The sequence below is a fragment of the Magallana gigas genome, chromosome 1 (assembly GCF_963853765.1).
Source record: "Magallana gigas chromosome 1, xbMagGiga1.1, whole genome shotgun sequence".
Classification (NCBI taxonomy): domain Eukaryota; kingdom Metazoa; phylum Mollusca; class Bivalvia; order Ostreida; family Ostreidae; genus Magallana; species Magallana gigas.
The window spans coordinates 26029957-26050147 of record NC_088853.1 but is presented as its reverse complement, the minus strand read 5'-3'; the positions used below and the strand labels follow the sequence as shown (position 1 = coordinate 26050147).

Below are 20191 nucleotides of genomic sequence, written 5' to 3'. Positions count from 1 at the left end.
AGATTAAGACATGTAAACCAAGCAAATTGAATTCAATTTCCGTATCAATATTTAGTACCAATCAAAGGCCTGACGGGCTATAATGGCGTCGAGTTGACGTTAATTTGAAGAGTAAACACCTGAACATTTTTTAAAGAGTAGAAGTAATCTCCACTAAACGAAAGTTTCATAGATCACACATCATGAACTATAGATTTAAAAAAAAACCTTAAAAATAAATAATGATTCTTAACTCTAAGTTATATACTGTGGAATCATTAAAATTCGTGGGGGCCAAATTTTAACCGAGTTTTCCAACGGAAAAATCCGGTTATTAAAATGTACGGATAGCCACGAATTCCACGACAATTGAGCCACCACGAAATCTAATGATTCCACAGTATGCACATTAACATGAAAAACAAAATCAGGAAGACCATTACAATGTATCTTCGATAAAAAGCTCCAAGATCTTCTGTGATGCAAAACATTCAACACCTTGTGAGAAACTACAGAAGAATCAGGATCTTCATTCCAAACTCAACTAATCTTCTCTCCATATGGGTTTGATCATCTTACAAGGTATATAGCTTTAAAAAGGCCCGATATCGTCTCGATTCTCAACATATGAACTTTTTGACTTCGCTGATGTAGTTGACGAATCGAATCCGTCATTAAATATCATAACGAAGATATCCAACTGTGATCAATTACTATTAACTCTTTTTTGATCTAAATCCAATAGTTGTTAAACTACCTACGAACCACCTACCAACTTACGGGATACGGGAAAGATTGGCAACGGAAACATACAAATATCATTCAGCAAATAACTTTTTCCATCCGCCATTCTCTGTGTTTTTCAAATATGTACACAATACGACATGGATGATCCTAACTTTGTTGATAAGTGTGTATATGAGTCAGAATATTCACCACAGAGAATACTACCAGTGGCAAGACCAGTGCAAAACATCAGCTAGGAAGACGGAAATGAAGGCCCCTTATTGTACAACAGTTCACCATCATCAGTGGGCGCACTTGTTTCATTAGCCGGGTCAAGCCGGATGATACTTCCGGAAGCGGGTAAGTTACTTGTTTCAAATACATGTATTTCTAAGCCGCCGGGCGATCAGAAAGTAGCCCGGATTGCCCAAAAAAAATCGAGCGGGCACATGGAAAACAACATGGCGGAAAACTGAGGTAAACGTCTTCTTGCACGTACAATATCCGTTTTATAATTGACTAAAATAGTTTTATTTTATTAACATTAACAGCTGATTAGTTGTGATACAACGGGTAATCTTTTCGGGCATTTTTTGTTTACGTTTAAAGTATTAACGTTGCTTTTCTCTCTGTTTTTGTGGAAGCTACATCTCAGTCTGTGTATTTTATGAACAAATAATGCAAGAAAAGAAAACTTTGAGTGCAATTAATTAATGAAATGCTTTCTTGTAATATTATAAATAATTTTCGCCTTTACATTTTGATAGATGGATGTTGAAACACGATTAAATCGTTGGAGGTGCTATATCTGTCAACAAAGAGCTCCAGTCCACTCCTTAGCTTCATTGGAATCGCAAGAAATCTCAAAAGCAACAGAAATTTATATAGACGGAGATTATAGGTGAAAATAATTAATATAATATTTTCAAAAATTAAGGAAAACAATAATTATGTAAATTAGATACAAGGTTATTAAATTATTAAAGTTAACAATTTATCCTACCGTTGAATCTCATTGGGTGATGATGTGCAAATATTTATTATTGACTATGAACAGCCTAGAGTAAGGTAAACTTTGGGATATTTGTATTTCAGGGTCTACCTGCGTTGTCCTTTGTGTAGCTCTTGTTTCCATGCAAATTGTGCTGAGTACGAAATAGAACTTTTCCTCACGAAGGAACTCTCAGGAACACTGTGTGAGAAGTGTGCTTGTGCAAAAAACTAAGGTATCTTAATTGAACAGCAAATATTAATTTACTTTTCACTTTAGTAGAATAAAAATTTGTTTTGAGGCAATATAACGTTATAAAATTTAGAGAACAACAGTATTTTGTTCTAAAAAGAAATAATTTAAAGATTGTTAATTTATCCTAAATGATAAGTTAATTCCAATCTAATTTGTTCAATAGTCATACATGGTATCAAAGACACATAAAAATGTACATATTATTTTAGATGTCTACAAGGAAACTTGTATCTGTCTCTGTGACAAGAAATGGTGTCACTACTAAAATTCCCTGTACCCAAGAAGTTGCAGACATGCTGATGTCCAAGGAAATAGGTAATATAATGTGGATGTTATGTTTCTTTGACATCTTTATATTATAACAAGAATGCATATAAGCTGATATAGCTACTGATATCCAACTTCAGAATCTTTTGTTCATATTTATCTTTTGAATTTTGAATAAAATTGCAACATTTATATTTTATATATATATATATATATATATATATATATATATATATATATATATATATATATATATATATATGCATGCAACATATCTTAAATATATGTACAGCTGTATTTATCTAAACATCTTAAAAAACATTTAACTGGATGCATGTTCATATAAATTTGCAGTTAAGGAAAATGAAGTCACCCAGATGGTGAATAATCTTTTTCCATCTTATCTTCATTTATGGGGCTGTATAGACTTTCTTTTTCAACAGATTCAAAGGTGAAAGAAATAATTGTAAATGAACTGATGTTGTCTCCATCCACACCTCCATCTACTGGAGAGACATCAATGTTGCCTAGTCCTTCAACACCACCATTGCCTGGTCCTTCAACACCATCATTGCCTGGTCCTTCAAAACCATCATTGCCTGGTCCTTCAAAACCATCATTGCCTGGTCCCCAAACACCATCATTGCCTGGTCCCCAAACACCATCATTGCCTGGTCCTTCAGCACAGGATGAAGATACAAGTATGTGCAATCTTATTCATGTATAAAGAAATAAATTAAATCTTGGTTTAAGGTACTACAATACACATAGACTTATACTTTTTAAGACACTATGTCACAAGATGGCGATTTAAATGTTTTTTAAACTGTTTGTATCAATCGATTTAGATGTATATCGTCATAGCTCAGTGGTTAAAGTATCAGGCTTGTGAACCGCAGATCATGAGTTCGAATCCGCCTGGGGCTTTTGTCATGTTTACTGAATGAAATTTTTGAAAATATAATTTTTTATCCAAATTTGCAATATTTTTCGCCTATTTGACATATATACTTCTTATCCATCATGCTCTCTATCATAATCAAGTAATTTTGTGCTGATTTGAGAAACTATTTGAAGGTGTAGTGAAGTACCTTAAGTTGGCTCACTACACCTTGAAATATTTTCACAAAACAGCAAAAAATTACTTGATTGTGTTATAGATATCATAGTGAATAAGAAGTATTATTAAAGTCAAATAGGCAAAAAATGTGCAATTTTGGATGAAAAATTACATTTTCAAAAATTTAATTCAGTAAACATTAACAAAAGCTCCAGGTAGATTCGAACTCATGATCTGCGGTTTAGAAGCTCAATACTTCAACCACTGGGCTATGAAGATATACAACCCAGTCGAACGATAAAAACAGTTTAACAAAACATTTAAATCGCCATCTTGTGACGATGAAGTGTCTTAAAAAGTATAAGTCTAGGTGTAGTGAGATACCTTAACTGCTGGTTTTTTTTTTTTATACAAGATCATGTTATATTCTATAGACTGCTGTCTTACATTCAAACTAAAAATCTTAAAATTTATGTACCAAGTGTCAGTTGGAATCTACATTTTTGGCTGATTTAATAATACCTGTACATGTATGAAGACTAATGACTACCAGTAATTATCAAATGTTTTCAAGTGCATTCCGAAACATATTTTCCTTAATATTTTTAGATGAAAAGTGGGATGTGCAAAGCATAAAGCTGTTGAAAAAGTCATTTCATGATATAGAAAGGATCGACTTCCAAACCTCTCAAGAACAAGTGGCAGAAGGTGGCGTCTGAGGTCAATAGAGTCGGAGGCTACAGTTTTTCAGCAGAAAAATGCAGACTAAAAATAAAGGGTCTTAAATCAAAATATGAACGTCAGAAGAAAAAAAACAACACTTCTGGTGAATCACCAGCTTCGGATGAAGATGATGAGGATTTCGATGTTTTTGAGAAAATACCGGATATGAAACCAAAAGCAGTTCTAGAATCTGGAACCTCAAAAAAAGGCCAGCTGCTGATGATTCATCTTCTAAAGAAACAGAGCCTCTACCAGGTAAATTTCCAGATATTCTATACCATCTTTAGTAAAAACATACAGTATCATGTAGTTCTCCCATACTCAATGTGAAATATTGAACAGGTGAAATTGCCTTTCTATCATATCATATACTGAAAAATTTGATGTAATTATTCATTTCTATTTAGTGAAAAAGAGAGTCCATCCGAAAAGATCTGCAGAGATTTTGCAAGTCATGTTAAAAGACCTGATGGAAAAACGAGAAGAAAAAGCAGAACAAAGACATCAGGAAAAACTTGCCACTGCAAACTCCCTCATAGAAGTCCTGAAAGAGTTGGCAAAAAAATAATTTTACAGGGTCAATAATTTAAGTTAATGTACTACAGACAGTAGAAAACTTTATACATGTACTTTCTTGCCTTATGGTTAAACAATGTAATAAGCTAAGTCTTATTATAATGATTCCAGTTTAAAATAAGTACTGTTTTTTTAATGCTTTTTATGATGACTGCCATCCCACTTGTAGGTCATTTGTGTACTTGTTAGAAGCAGTATGTTGCATACATCTACATCAATCTTTCATAGTTAATCTTCATGATAACCATATCAGAACATTATGAAATCGATTACTTTTGTTTATGTTGATTATTTTATTTTTTTTTTGTTGAAAATTATTTTTTATTTATGTTGACAACTTTGTTTATGTTGGTAAAATACAATAAATGATTAAAAAACAATGAAGTAGCTTCTGAAGATTTTATATACACGTAAAAAAGAGTTGTATATATAATCAAGGTAGTCATGATCTTTTGCACAAGGTACAGTATCTACATTCTGTTTGTAATTTGTATTCTTTTAAGGGTTCCCTGGGCATCATTCTGAAGCCATGGATAAACATTTACATGCCCTTGACCATCTTCATCATCAGAATCTACATTGATAATGTCATCCAATCTGTCATTCTGTAAAATACATATATTGTGAAGTATGCATGTACAAACTACAGTTTGACACATATCCATTTCTTTTTTAATATTGAGATACTTGAGTCTTCTAAAGCGTCCTTTCAGTAATGCAAATGCACGTTCGATAACTTGTCTTTTAGAGGACAACTGCAAGTTGTAGCGTCGTTGTTGTTGGTTCAAATGGCCATTATCGCGGTAAGGCGTAAGAAGCCACTGTTTGAGGGGGTATGCTGCATCTCCTAAAATATGGTAGCGTCCATGTGCACATTTTTCGAATCCAGCTTCCCAGAGATTAGAATTTCTTAGTACTTTAGCATCATGTACCCTTCCAGGCCAACCAACATTAATATCTGTAAACAGTAGATCATTTTTACAAACACCCTGAAGTATGATGGAATGGAACTTTTTTCTGTTATAATAAGAACTGGCATTCTGTAATGGTGCTTCGATTGGTATATGGCAACCATCGATGGCTCCAATCACACCTGGAAAATTATATGCCCCCATTTCATCAAATTCTCTTGCAATGTTGGGAAAATCTGCTACATCTGGCCATTTTATACATTTGTTGAAAAAAGTATCAATCACAGCCATTATAACCTGCTTTTTGCTCTTAAGAAAACAGTGTTCACTTACACCAAAGCGGTCACGTAGTTCGCAAATAGTTTCTTGAGATGCCAGGTACCTTAAGGTCATTAGAATTTTTTTCTCCAACAGAATTTGGGGTCTTCCACCAGAAACAATACGTGTACTTAATGTTGGATGAAGAGCAAGATTTTCACATAAAAGTTCAAGAGTTTCTCTATTTACTTTAAAAAACCGTTTAAAAGAGTCTGGCAGGTAGTTTCTAATTGTTGTCTCATAGTATCTCTGAGACTTTATTCTGTCATCTCTTACACTGAAAAAAAAAATAAAATATAATAGTTTTAATAAAATTTTCGAAATGCAAAAAAAAAAAAAAAAAAAAAAAAATTGCTCCTGAAATGGCAAGAATATCTTCCAAATCACTCAATACAAGCATTTTTAAAAATACGAGTTGCAAGATGGAGGGGGTCGAATGCCCCTCCTCCATAATACGATACTTTAGGAATGCATTTCTAATGAGAAAATGAAATTTGAGAGTCAGTCGTAGAGTTATAAACAAGATACAAAGCTAAAAAATCTGTTACATGTATGTAAACAAGGCTTATGCCCTGTTTTTTGTTAACATAAATTCAATATAGCAGTATATAATCATTTCAAGCTGATTTTTCAATCTTTTAGTTCGCTTTTAGCATAAATAAACAGATCCTATCGTTCATATTATGTCTAAAACTGGAATTTTAGTGATTACATTAATCTTGCGTACATTAAACTTGCTCCTGAAATGGCAAAAATATCTTCCAAATCGTCGTCTTCCTCATCACTTTCGAGAACATCATTTATAATGTGTAGGCCTATCGCTCCTACTACAATGGCAGCCATTTTCCGGCTGAAATTTTACTCGTTTCAGAAATCTTGCCGCATCAATGTGATCGTGTGATAAAAGTGAACCGGCTCGTCGCCCGGATGTCTGAAACAAGTGCGCCCATAGACACTTGCCCAGTCCATGGTAGAGGGTGTCCCTGAATTTCTGATACCATTTACAATGTACTCTTAAAATAATTTTGATTGAATTTATCTAACAAAAAGTCAATCGCATTTCAATAAGTGTATATGATGTACATTTTCATTCAGCAAATTTCACACACATATACAAATACTTGACAAATAGAGCATCCCCGTACGAACAAATGAGATGTAAATCAGTTGGTTTTGGCACGAAAACCAGATGGTTTAGAGACGGAATCCAGAATTACGTGTCCTATCCTGGCGTAAATGAGCTGGACATGTATTCCTGTTCCTCTCTCAAACGGATTTCGTGTGGATATACGCCTCATTCACAAGGCGTAAATTTACACCAGGCGTCAACTTGCATGGTAGCAGGCGTAATGTTGCACTTTGAAGAAATGAACAGGCGTAATACTGAACTTAGAATTTTTTTGCAGGCGTAAAGTTGTTCTTAGCAAAATGAACAGGCGTAAAACAGAACTTAATAAAATTTATACAGGCGTAAGATTTGTTCTTAGCAAACATGATCTGAGAAATAATGTTGTTCTTCATATATTCACAAATACTTCTGTATAACTGAATATTCTGACAAGGACTTTTTTTGAAGTGAATGATGGAAAGATGAACGCATTTTTGAATTATGTCTTAGCATGTGTGGATACTTTGTCATTATTTCGTTCAAAAGTACTGTATTGTTACAACATAGAGTTGTTCCCCTTTATTTTTCAGAAATTTCAATTCCGGATTGAATCCGTTACCATTTTGCATTTTAGTAACATTTCCGTATTTGTAATGTTCTACACGGCATGGCGCCCACTCCAATTTGCATATATTTTATGCTGTTATAGTCCCGCATAGAGTAAGTCTTGCATTATTACTGTTTTTCTTTGATCTGTGTTATATTCCGAGTGTCATAACGGTGTAGCTTTTTTGTAAAATGTGTTTAATTGTGCATAACGTGATTTCAGTGATTTGTATCTTAATCTAAATTTAGTAACGGATGTTAGCTACAGAGTTAGGGTTCACATTTGGTTTCCCGCGTCTTACATAGTCAATCGAATATTTTATGTACGACTTGTTGTCAGTATTATCATCTTACTCATGTAACAATTTTCTAGTCAATTTCTGTATACTCAAAGCAACCTTTGTATAGCAACATTTTCAGTAAGGTTGTACAGCAAATATTATAGTCAACGTCATGCTAGATTTGACTCATAAATGTTTCATACTTATAAAATGAACAGTTGTCAAATATGTCATAAAAGGATTAGAAACACATTGTAACTTTTCTAAATGTATGTTTATTTTTATTTTTCAGTTTCTTACTAGTCTACTAGTATATATACTATATGTATGCATATCAAGAAATAAAGCAGTGTCAGACCACAAGGCTTTACAGTAAGAAATCTGGTGCAATTCAGCATAATGTCACAGCCAACAGAGGATGACTTAACACCTACCATGTCCACTCCACAGTCCATGGAGCAAGAGCAAGAGCTTACAGACACATGTGAAGGGGTGACAACAAGAGAACACAGAACCTTGTCCGAAAAAGGATTGATGTTTTATCAGTCTCGAGTGGACCATCTATCAGCAAAACTAACAAGAGTTGGAAAAGATCTTGACAGTTTACTTTACACAACTATATGTGAGGAAACAGATATTGAACTACTATCAAAACGTTTATTTGAAGTCTATAAGACATATGAAAATTTAAGTTCTGATTTTCTGAACTTCCTCATCAGACACAACACAGACGACAGTGCACGCGAACAGGCAGGTCTTACGCTCATTAAAGCCACATATGCTCAACGTGTAGAACAATTTGTTAAGAAAATGGATAGTGTTCACAGAGTTCGCGAACCAAAAACAAAATCCAACAGCTTTAAATCTGCAAGATCTTCAAGCAAGTCATCAAATGTGGCATCTCTCCTCGGACGACAACGAGCTAAGCGAGAAGCAGCCAAAGTAAAACTTATGTTTGCAGAACAAGAAGCTATGTTAAAGGCAAAGATGGACGTTCTGTCAGTCAGAAAAGAAGCTGCTGTAGCCGATGCGGAGTACCTTGGAATGAAAGAGGAATTAGATCTCTGGGATGAAGACTCCGTGTGTGATGATAACAACAACAGTGATATTCTCACCAAATACTTTTGTTCTCAACTTATGGAGAATGACAACACCGACACACAAACAGGAAGTGTTCCTCCTGTGTTCAGTGTACAACAGCGTTCTAACAACACCGACACACAAACAGGAAGTGTTCCCCCTGTGTTCAGTGTACAACAGCGTTCTAACAATACCGACACACAAACAGGAAGTGTTCCTCCTGTGTTCAGTGTACAACAGCGTTCTAACAATACCGACACACAAACAGGAAGTGTTCCTCCTGTGTTCAGTGTACAACAGCACACTTACACCAAGACTGGTGCAACTACTAAGACGTGTACTAAGCGTGAAGATCAAGTTAGGCCATCCACAGAACCAATTCGACCACCAATCACAAGTTCGTTAAACGCATATGCTCCTACCTTTCAGCCAACAAACCACAGTAGCCCTGCACAGCCGAAACTATCACAAGTAAAATCATCACAACCAGCATCATCGCAGCCATCACAACCTTCACAGCCGGAAGCACCACAACCTGCATTACTCAGCGAGTTTGCTAACTACATGAATAAGAAAGATCTTCTGCGTTGGTCATTGGTCACCTTTGATGATCGTCCTGAAACTTATCAGTCATGGAAGGATAGCTTTGAGGTACTTGCCCAAGAATTGAATGCCAATCCAAGAGAAGAACTGAATTTACTGATCCACTACCTGGGACCTGACTCTAGAAAACATGCTGTGAGGATACGAACTGCTAATCTCAACAACCCACAGAAAGCTCTGGAGAAGTTGTGGAGTCGCTTGGATGACCGATATGGAAGCCCAGTCCTACTTGAATCATCTATAAAATCAAGATTGTCAGAATTCCCAAAATTGACCGGTAAGGACAGCAAGAAACTATTTGAATTGGCAGATTTGTTAAGTGAAGTGCAGCTGCGGATGGAGGATCCTACCCTCAACCGATCCCTTGCATATCTAGATTCGTCCACTGGCATGCGCCCAATTGTTGCAAAACTTCCAATTAACTTACAGGAGAAGTGGACGACACGTGCAACCAATTACAATTTACAAAACGGGGTGACATACCCACCATTTACCTGCCTTGTACAATTCGTGACTGAAATGAGCCGTATCCGGAATGATCCCAGCTTTAATTATCAAGCAACATGCGAAACCAGTACAAACTGTTCAAATCGTTCAAACTTTGTGAATGATTTTCGACACAGAGACTCTTTTAAGAAAAACAATGTTCAGGTGAAGAAAACAGCTGTAAACACATCGCAAGAAGATTCCAATATCAACATGGGAAACAACTGTTTTTTACACGTGTCCCGGCATAAGCTCAATCAGTGTAAGACATTCCAAAAGCTGACTCTTAACGAACGTAAGAAACTTCTGAAAGACTACAACTTCTGTTTTAAATGTTGTGATTCAACCACACACACTTATACAGGTTGTAGTGCATTTGTGAAATGTGATATTTGTGGAAACAGAAATCATCCTGCAGCACTACACGTCAGTGACATGTCCACCAAGAGACCAGGTGTTACACGTAGGTCACATTATGGCGGGGAGGAATCCAACAAGTCAGACTCTACACCCAGATCACATTATGACGGGGAGGAATCCAGGACTAACCTGAGTTCATGTTGTACAGAACTGTGTGGCAAAGACTTTACAGGGAGGTCTTGTTCCAAGACTATTCTAGTCAGAGTATATCCCGTGAATCAGCCTGAAAAATCACTGAGTGTATACGCATTGATAGACGATCAGAGTACCCATACACTTGCCAGAACTGAATTGTTTGATGCTTTAGATATTCCAATGTCTTCAGTTACAACATACTCGTTGAAGTCATGTGCCGGCACCTTTCAACGAAGTGGGAGGCAGGCTTCTGGACTAGTGGTGGAGTCAAACAATGGTTCCTGTAGATTACTGCTGCCACGGGTTACAGAGTGCGAACAAATTCCAGAGGAGGAAAGTGAAATTCCAACACCAGATATTGTTAAATTTCATTCACACCTTAGTGGGGTAGATATTCCTCCGCTTAACCAAAAAGCACAAGTTCTACTGTTGATTGGTCGAGATCTACCAGAGGCTCACCACATTGAAGATCAACGTACAGGACCACGAGGAACTCCTTTTGCCCAGAAGCTAGCCCTGGGATGGGTTCTCATCGGAAACGTTTGTCTTGGAAACCTCCATCCACCTGCTAGTGTGAACGTCTTGAAGACGACTGTGCATCAAAGTGGCAGAGTTAGTGTATTTGACAAATGTGAATACAATATATCACTCAAATTAGATGATGATCCCATTTTCAGACGCCAAGCAAACGACAATGATTTAGGACAATCTATTGAAGATAACCAATTCATTGAACTGATGGATAAAGCCTTCACCAAAAATTCAACCGGAAATTGGACTGCTCCGCTACCTTTCCGGGAAACCCGAAAAATCTTGCCAAACAACAGATCAATGGCATTGAAACGAGCACTCATGCTTCAAGGGAGCCTTCGTCGGAACACAACAAAACAAGAACACTTTGTGAGTTTCATGCAGGGCATCTTTGACTCTGGTCATGCCGAGATTGCGCCTCCTGTTCAACCCGGACAGGAGTGCTGGTACTTGCCCATATTTGGGGTGTACCACCCTAAGAAGAAGGACAAAATACGAGTGGTATTCGACTCTTCCTGCAAACACGATGGCATTTCCTTGAATGATGTGTTGATGTTGGGACCAGACTTAATGAATCGTCTTGATGGAGTGCTCATGAGATTCAGGAAGGAGCCCATAGCCGTTATTGCAGACATTCAGCAAATGTTTTTCTGTTTTCGTGTGGCAGAACCTCACCGAGATTACCTCCGTTTCTTCTGGCATCAAAACAACGACCCAGCGCAAGAACTTCTAGAGTACCGAATGTGCGTTCATGTGTTTGGCAACAGACCCTCCCCAGCAGTTGCCACATACGGCCTTCGACGTTGTGTAAAAGATGACTGTAGTGAAGTGGTGAAACAGTTTGTTACCAGAAATTTTTACGTTGATGATGGTTTGGCATCATTTCCCAGTGTGAGTGAAGCAGTTAATGTTCTAAAGCAAACACAGAAGACACTCCTGGAAGGTGGAAATTTGAAACTCCACAAGATTGCATCGAATAGTGAAGAAGTCATGCAACAGTTTTCAACTGCAGATCTAGCAAAATCCATGGAACAGCTTGATCTAGATCGAGATGATCTGCCTATACACCACAGCTTAGGTTTGAGTTGGGACCTTGCTACAGATACCTTCATCTACAAAGCCTCGGAGGAGCTGAAGCCATTCACCAAGAGAGGATTGCTGTCAACTGTAAATGGTTTATTTGATCCACTCGGCTTCATTGCGCCCATTATTCTAAATGGACGATTCATCATGAGACAAGCTTTCACTGGGATTGAAAGTTGGGATGATCCCTTACCTACAACTATCATGGGTGCATGGAAACTTTGGTTAGAACAACTCAAAAGACTTAATGGTGTGCATTTTCCACGGTGGCTACTTTCTGTATCATACCAAATGTGCGTCCACAAGACACTTCACATCTTTTGCGATGCCTCTGAAAAGGCAGTGAGTGCCTGTGCCTACCTTCGGGGTGTGACTTCAGAGAAGATATCCGTAGGTTTCGTATTTGGGAAATGTAAAGTTGCACCAAAAAGTGGACATACGATTCCAAGATTGGAGCTTTGTGCGGCAGTCCTAGCTGTAGAGCTTGGGGAGATGCTATCTAGGGAGCTCGACCTTCCTTTAGAGGACATCAAGTATTACTCTGACAGCAAAGTGGTACTGGGGTATCTATCCAATGAACGCAGACGGTTCTATGTTTATGTATGCAACCGTGTATCCAGGATACGAAAGAGTTCCTCTCCACATCAGTGGAATTATGTAGCTACAGAAGAAAACCCGGCGGACCAGGGAACTCGTGGACTTTTGCCAGAACAACTTTGTGATAGTTTATGGTTAAATGGGCCAGACTTCCTCAGAGGAAACTTAAGAAATCCCAATAATGAGAAGTTCTTTTTGGTAGATCCAGATAAAGATACAGAGATACGGGCAGAGATAGTGACTCTAAAGACCATATCATCCAAGTCAACTTTAGGCATTTCTCGCTTTAACCGCTTTGGGAGTTGGTCGAGTCTAGTGCGTGCCATAACACTTATCAAGAGAAGACTCAGTAAGAAAGGAAATGAAATATCTCGTCTAGATTCAGAATTGTTGATCATCAAAGAGACTCAAAAACAGTTTTATCAGAAAGAAATAAATGCATTACATGCTGGTAGACCACTGCCAAGAGACAGCACAATTCTAACTTTGTCTCCATACCTAGATGATGGCTTGCTGCGAGTTGGTGGACGTATCAATTTATGTGACTTACCTGTCTGTGAAAAGACACCTATCCTGATACCTGGCCAGAGTCATATCGCTCGGCTATTAGTTCGCCATCATCATGAGAAAATTTACCATCAAGGGCGTCATCTTACAGAAGGTGCTATAAGGAGTGAAGGACTATGGATTACTGGAGGGAAACGCCTAGTGTCATCTATCATTCATCATTGTGTTACGTGCCGCAGGATGAGAGGAAAGCCACTTAATCAGAAGATGGCAGATCTTCCTAAAGACCGACTGACAAAGTCACCACCCTTCACCTTTGTAGGGGTAGATGTGTTTGGACCCTGGACTATCATCACAAGACGTACAAGAGGGGGCAGCGCACATTCAAAACGCTGGGCTGTATTATTCACTTGTCTGTACAGCAGAGCGGTCCACATTGAGGTCATTGAGGAAATGACCTCTTCCTCATTCATTAACGCCATGAGACGGTTCATTGCAATGCGTGGTGCAGTTTCAGAATTTAGATCAGATAGAGGAACAAACTTTGTGGGGGCTGCTTCAGAGTTAAACATGAACATAGTGAATGTCGAAGACAGCAGAATGAGGGCATTTCTGGAGGACAAGCGCATTGTCTGGAAGTTTAATCCTCCGCATGCATCACATTTTGGCGGCAGTTGGGAAAGGATGATCGGCATTGCGCGTCGCATCCTTGACGCAATGCTTATGGATACCAAACACGGGAAACTGACACATGAGGTGTTGACGACCTTTATGGCAGAGGTCATGGCTATAATGAATTCAAGACCATTAGTACCTGTATCCGGTGATGTTGAAGCACCATTCATCCTATCACCGCAGATGCTGCTGACACAAAAGACCCAGGAAGTACCTACTGAATTTAAAGATCTTGATGTGAAAGACATGTACCGCAGTCAATGGAAAATGGTCCAGGTCATGGCGAACACCTTCTGGAAGCGCTGGAAAAGTGAGTTCCTTTCCACCCTGCAGCCTCGTCAGAAGTGGCTAGTTTCGACAGACAACCTTAAAGAAGGAGATGTTGTTTTACTCCACGACAAAGAAAGTGCACGTACTGATTGGCCAGTTGGTGTCGTGAACCGCATATTCCCGAGTAACTCTGATGGTCTGGTACGTAAAATCGAAGTGCGTATTCTTAAGGATGGAAAGCCATGCCTTTACATCAGACCGGCGACGGAAGTGATTTCATTGCTGACAGTGTGAACCATATAACAGAAACTTGTTTTTTGTGTGAAAATAATGTTCAGTTTATACATTTGTTTGCTACATACAAGTAGTGTTTACTGTGAAAAATTTTTTCTTCATTGTAAGGTTTTTTTTTTTTTTTTTAGGGTGATAAAATCAGACGGGGAGTGTATTGTTACAACATAGAGTTGTTCCCCTTTATTTTTCAGAAATTTCAATTCCGGATTGAATCCGTTACCATTTTGCATTTTAGTAACATTTCCGTATTTGTAATGTTCTACACGGCATGGCGCCCACTCCAATTTGCATATATTTTATGCTGTTATAGTCCCGCATAGAGTAAGTCTTGCATTATTACTGTTTTTCTTTGATCTGTGTTATATTCCGAGTGTCATAACGGTGTAGCTTTTTTGTAAAATGTGTTTAATTGTGCATAACGTGATTTCAGTGATTTGTATCTTAATCTAAATTTAGTAACGGATGTTAGCTACAGAGTTAGGGTTCACATTTGGTTTCCCGCGTCTTACATAGTCAATCGAATATTTTATGTACGACTTGTTGTCAGTATTATCATCTTACTCATGTAACAATTTTCTAGTCAATTTCTGTATACTCAAAGCAACCTTTGTATAGCAACATTTTCAGTAAGGTTGTACAGCAAATATTATAGTCAACGTCATGCTAGATTTGACTCATAAATGTTTCATACTTATAAAATGAACAGTTGTCAAATATGTCATAAAAGGATTAGAAACACATTGTAACTTTTCTAAATGTATGTTTATTTTTATTTTTCAGTTTCTTACTAGTCTACTAGTATATATACTATATGTATGCATATCAAGAAATAAAGCAGTGTCAGACCACAAGGCTTTACAAGTACCCAAACTTGCCAGTTATAAGCAAGAATTTTTAGCTTAACATTTCTGTCTTGAATCATACAATGCTCATGATGCAGTAGACGATGTCAACATGTTAGCGAAAATTTTATGTGCAAGTGGTACAGAAAAACAAGATTATGTAAAACATTCATATGCATCTAATTGTCACTTTTTACAAGAAAAATTCAATCTTGCTAAGACGCAAAATATTGATAGTCTTCATTGTCTTGTAGCCAGTGGTGTACTCAAATTAGCAACAGCAGAAAATATTGCAGGTTCCGGTCTTAATTTACAACATTTGAAACTTGTTTGGCAGAGAGATGGTGAAGATGGTTTGAGAAATATTTTTACTGCAAAAAATTGTATAGAGAAACCTCGTGTTACTAAAGATCAAAGATTGCTAGCAAATATCATACCAAAATTGTGTTTGTTTTTCGAAAAGTAATGTGCGACATTTAACACATTAGTTTTGCATTTCAATCATGTCTCTTCATACACTATTGTCAGTGAATTTTCTGCAGATGTTTGATGTCCTCTTTACATGATATACTCAGGAAAATTTATTGATATTTGTAGATCATGTCCTTTACAATTTGTAGACTTGGAATAGTGAATACTTTTGTGGATACCTTACCATTATGTTGTTCAAAAGTACCCAGATTGCTAGTTATAAGCAAGAATTTTAGCTAAATATTTTTATCATGAATCACACAATGCTCATGATGTGGATAAAGATGTCAACATGTTAGATAAAATGTTATGTACATTTGGTATGGAAAATCTAGATAATGTAAAACATAAGCATCTGATTGTCACTTTTTACAGGAAAAATATTGATATTCTTCACTACCTTGATATAATCACGAAAATGTATTGATATTTGTTGATCAGGTCAAGGTCACTGGATAATCAGTGGATAATTTGAATTGTCCAGCAATCAATTTTATGATTATATAACTTTTTTAAGCATATATTAATTTTTTGGGGCAAATTTAAATGCATTTAGATAAGAAATTCTGATTTTGAAATGTTAGTGAAAAGAGGGGTTGGGTTGTTCAACATGACATCAATTTAGTTACATGCGGTAAATAATTTTACAGTTAATATAGACAGAAGTAAATACTTTGAACTTTGTTTACAGTTGATATTTTGTAAAAAATTTGCATTTTTTTTAACCAAAATATTGTTGTTTAGTACGTGTGACCTTTTTGTACTCAAAGTGAAATCTGTTATTATTGTTGATTTTTCTTAAAGTTAGTCGATATTTTTGAGGATTAGAAATGTGTTTAAAAAGTATAAAGCTATATTAATAAAATAAAACCTTAATGCAATGAATATTTATTTTTTTCTTAGATTTTATCATTTATATAATTAACGTTCAGGAAAAGGGGGGGGGGTAAGTAAAAAATTGACAATGTAAAAACAATTTGCGGATAATTTTCAATTAAAAACCTATGTATACCTCTTAACATCACTTGTGATCATGATTAACACCTATTGACATATTTCATGAAAATCACCTAATGTGGGTCGGATACCTTAACAATGTACCCCTACCAAATGTTTAGTTTTATATCTTGCGTAGGATTTTCTTATTCTGGTAAAAAATAGTATTTCATGAAGGAACAATGTCATGGGCCTCTTGTTTTTGTTTTTTTTTGTTTTTTTTGGGGGGGGGGGGGGGGTCCATGCTTGATAAAGTTAATGAGTTCAATTTGTAAAACGACTGAGATACATGTAACTTGACCAAAGGCGCGCTTATGATAAGATGGCAATGCAATATAGTGGATCGCCACGGTAAAGATATGAAAAGTTGACCAGCTGTATACGTAAAACTTCCAATAATAATAAATACGTTTCTATAAATCATACACAATGTGCGTGTATATCATGTTCTTACTCTGGCATATTAAAACACATACATGTAGCTATTTAAAATTTACAATGCTAAATTTACGGGATGTGAAACCTCTCTGTGCAGGCCTCCGCTTTGCAGCATCAACGTGGGAGGGGGGAGGGGGGAGGGGGGGGGGGTGGAACTTGATAACCCACGCTAGAATCCTGCCTGTTGGTCATTTTAAATACTGTAGTTAGACCGCAGCACTATCAAGTAACGCCATTGCAAATATCTACAATTTTCGCCATTTCAACAGTGTAAGTGAATCTAGTGAGCCACTCTTTGAGTTACAAACGGCATTATGTTTGCCTGCATCTATTTTGCAAAGGATGCCAGCTTGACGGTCGTTAGTAAAAACGACAATAATCTTTTAGTAGAAAACTTCGAGAGTGTCCATGAAGTGGAAGAGAAGAAATACTTATCACGGGACGATCGTTAAATTTCATGGTAAGATTTTGTTTTCTTTCTAAGCAATATATTTTGTTGTAGGATATAAATTACACCAAAATAGATGAAATTTGATTCCAATATACACAACTTTGAGAACTTAATCATTCAATCTTCAAACTTCAACACCCCCCCCCCCCCCCCGACTTACATTATGAATCGGGTTCAAGAAGGCATTAATACGAAGACGCGTGGTTCCAAAGTTTTCCTTTTACAAAAAAACATGTTAGAAGTCGGCAAAGAAGTAGGAATACTATTAAATTTGAGTTGTTTACAACAGACATAGATAACAAGATCGCCCGCACAGAGAGAAACTGCGGGTGGGATGAGAAGTAACTGTGGCGGATCTTTAAGATGGCGGATCTATCCATTTTTTATTTTATTTGAAATGCCGATTTAAAAAAAAATCATTTAACTTCTGTTGTTGTTTTGTAGAGAACGAGGCAGCACTATCAAAATTTGTGAACAAAGCCTATCGCAAATTTCTAAAAAAAAAATCTAAAGAAGAAGCCAGAATGTGTACCTGATCTTGAGGTTATTTTCTGCAACTTTTGGAGAAGAAAAGGTGAAAGGAAAAAGAAGCCGGTCGGAAACAATCAAAATAAAGGAGAGCAGAGAGCAGGAGGAGTAAATGAGTCCTAAAAAGAAGAAAAAGCGCAACAAAACAAAGAGTCCAAAGAAATCATGCACTTCTGAAACAGTTACTACTAATAAAACACTGGCAAGAGAAAAAGCACAGAAGAAAAAAACAGATGATGCGGCTGCATATAAGTGTTCTCTTCACATGTCAAATGTTCTTACAGTTTATTGACGAAGATTCGGAATGCAATTCACCAGTCTCTATTGAGCCCAGCCCATCTGCTCCTCCAGAATCTACATTTGCAGTAAATCACTCTCCTAAAAAGTCTGCAGTTTCCACCAGTGAATCAGGAGTACCAACTACTCAGCATTTTCAAGCCAGACCAGCTTTTCGCCCTGTTCCTTCGATATCTTCAATAACAGTCAACTGTTTCAACTGGTACCTGTAGATCAGCATTACATGTATCATCTCCAAATTATTTTGAAAGGACAAATGAAATTTATGACCTTCAGCCCCAGCCCATACCCAGACCAATTTTACCGCTCATTCCAACCTTTACTACAAGCATGCCAGAGACATCTATGTTGGCGACATGACCTCTATGCAAACAGAGTATGGGAACAAATATTGAGGATAGTAAGACTGGTACGACTTCCGTGAATTATTGAGAAAACATTACTTTTAATCCAATGTACATGTAATTATTTTCTTTTCTGTGAACATTTCTTGTGATTGAAAGCTCATTGACTCTATAAAGTTCCTGATGAAGTCTTGAGAACTTTGAAGGGTATGCAGAGAAACGACGCACAACAATTCCTTTCAAAAGTGGTTGAGCACTTTGAATCATATGGTTGTCATCATGTTGGAAATGAATGTTTTGAGGTAATATTTGCAATGTATGCTATCTATTTACATGTACCTACATATCATAGAATATTTTCAATGCCACATGGTATAAAAATGGTGTCTCTTTCCATTATTTTTATCAAATATTGCTTAGAAATACCTGAACTAAAGACACTGACTTCAATAAAGAGGTTTGCAGCCAGGTTTAGTTGAGCCAGGTGGACAATGCAGGTTCCTGGTCGTGTTTACCTGATCTTAAACTAAGTGAGTAAATGTTTTTTTTAATAACAAATATTCCCGAAATACAGGCGCATAACGGTTTTGTATAAGAAATTAAAAGAAGTGATTGTCGATATTTTCTTTTACCTTGCACCTTTATAACTTTTAACATACTTAGGTATTAAACCGTTTAAATAAACCCTTTGAGGTCAAAATTCATTTAGCCGTAATGCACTGTGCTCTATATTTTTCAATGCACAGCAAAAGCGAGGCTTCTTGTTCAAAATCAACTGATAAATAAGAGACACATGACAAATTGAACACTTCTGATTGGTCTAGATGTATAGTATAGGGGTGTTTGATGAACATAGACCCCAGGATGCTTACATAAACATAGCATGGAACAGTGTAAAGTGAGATAATCAAGCACTTATCATAAAAGTTATAATTTATTATAATCACTAATGAATTCCAGATAATGCAAATCATAAAATCGAGATTGACGTGGAACGTTTAACAAGACGGTATATATCAGTGAAAAATAAATAAATATGGTTTTACACACAATAACATCCCTAGTTATACCATGTTTTAAACGTGCCTATATTGATAATTTTGGATGTATTTCTTTCATATCGAATTAATTTTTCTTTTATACCCTGAGTGGTATTTTATGACTGAAATTTAATGTTTGATCATTGCAGAAATACATTGCCGCACCTGTTTGTGATATTTCATATTGAAATCTTTCTCCTCTCCTCTATCCACTTTTCATAGTGATCCCCTGTTTATTGTCATTTGTTTATTTTCGTTTATCTGATTGATGGTCAGTTCTTAGACTGATGCGTCTTTGAATT

The 20191-nt window shown here is 36.6% G+C and overlaps 3 protein-coding genes across 5 annotated transcripts; 2 read left to right on the top strand and 1 right to left on the bottom strand.

The window, feature by feature from the left end:
• Positions 1 to 359: 359 nt before the first annotated feature.
• Positions 360 to 4972, top strand: LOC105346758 (fibronectin-binding protein A). 2 transcript variants are annotated; one of them, XM_066089300.1, is made up of 7 exons: positions 360 to 1065; positions 1473 to 1606; positions 1801 to 1931; positions 2161 to 2266; positions 2662 to 2919; positions 3888 to 4256; positions 4409 to 4972. In XM_066089300.1, the coding sequence occupies exons 4-6, from the start codon at positions 2161 to 2163 to the stop codon at positions 3995 to 3997; spliced, it is 474 nt and encodes a 157-aa protein (XP_065945372.1). In that variant the 5' UTR covers positions 360 to 1065; positions 1473 to 1606; positions 1801 to 1931; the 3' UTR covers positions 3998 to 4256; positions 4409 to 4972. The 2 variants fall into 2 exon arrangements, with proteins under 2 accessions (XP_065945372.1, XP_065945369.1); XM_066089297.1 differs by lacking the exon at positions 360 to 1065 and adding an exon at positions 1094 to 1182.
• Positions 4963 to 6755, bottom strand: LOC117688813 (putative nuclease HARBI1). 2 transcript variants are annotated; one of them, XM_066089293.1, is made up of 2 exons: positions 6519 to 6755; positions 4963 to 6083 (listed from the first exon to the last, which is right to left on the bottom strand). In XM_066089293.1, exons 1-2 carry the CDS (start codon positions 6647 to 6649, stop codon positions 5048 to 5050), a joined length of 1167 nt encoding a protein of 388 aa, XP_065945365.1. In that variant the 5' UTR covers positions 6650 to 6755; the 3' UTR covers positions 4963 to 5047. The 2 variants fall into 2 exon arrangements, with proteins under 2 accessions (XP_065945365.1, XP_034323195.2); XM_034467304.2 differs by having other exon boundaries at positions 6534 to 6746.
• Positions 6756 to 8788: 2033 nt separating this feature from the next.
• LOC117692904 (uncharacterized) lies at positions 8789 to 14482 on the top strand. Its single transcript, XM_066085736.1, has one exon. The coding sequence runs from the start codon at positions 8789 to 8791 to the stop codon at positions 14480 to 14482; it is 5694 nt and encodes a 1897-aa protein (XP_065941808.1).
• Positions 14483 to 20191: the final 5709 nt, after the last annotated feature.

Coding starts and splice junctions, on each gene's coding strand:
- LOC105346758 (XM_066089300.1), top strand. CDS start 2,161: ATGTCTACAAGGAAACTTGTATCTGTCTCTGTGACAAGAAATGGTGTC. Junction 2,267..2,661: donor GCTGATGTCCAAGGAAATAG/GTAATATAATGT, acceptor CTTTTTCAACAG/ATTCAAAGGTGAAAGAAATA. Junction 2,920..3,887: donor AGCACAGGATGAAGATACAA/GTATGTGCAATC, acceptor TAATATTTTTAG/ATGAAAAGTGGGATGTGCAA.
- LOC117688813 (XM_066089293.1), bottom strand. CDS start 6,649: ATGGCTGCCATTGTAGTAGGAGCGATAGGCCTACACATTATAAATGAT. Junction 6,084..6,518: donor TTAATGTACGCAAGATTAAT/GTAATCACTAAA, acceptor TTTTTTTTTCAG/TGTAAGAGATGACAGAATAA.
- LOC117692904 (XM_066085736.1), top strand. CDS start 8,789: ATGGACGTTCTGTCAGTCAGAAAAGAAGCTGCTGTAGCCGATGCGGAG.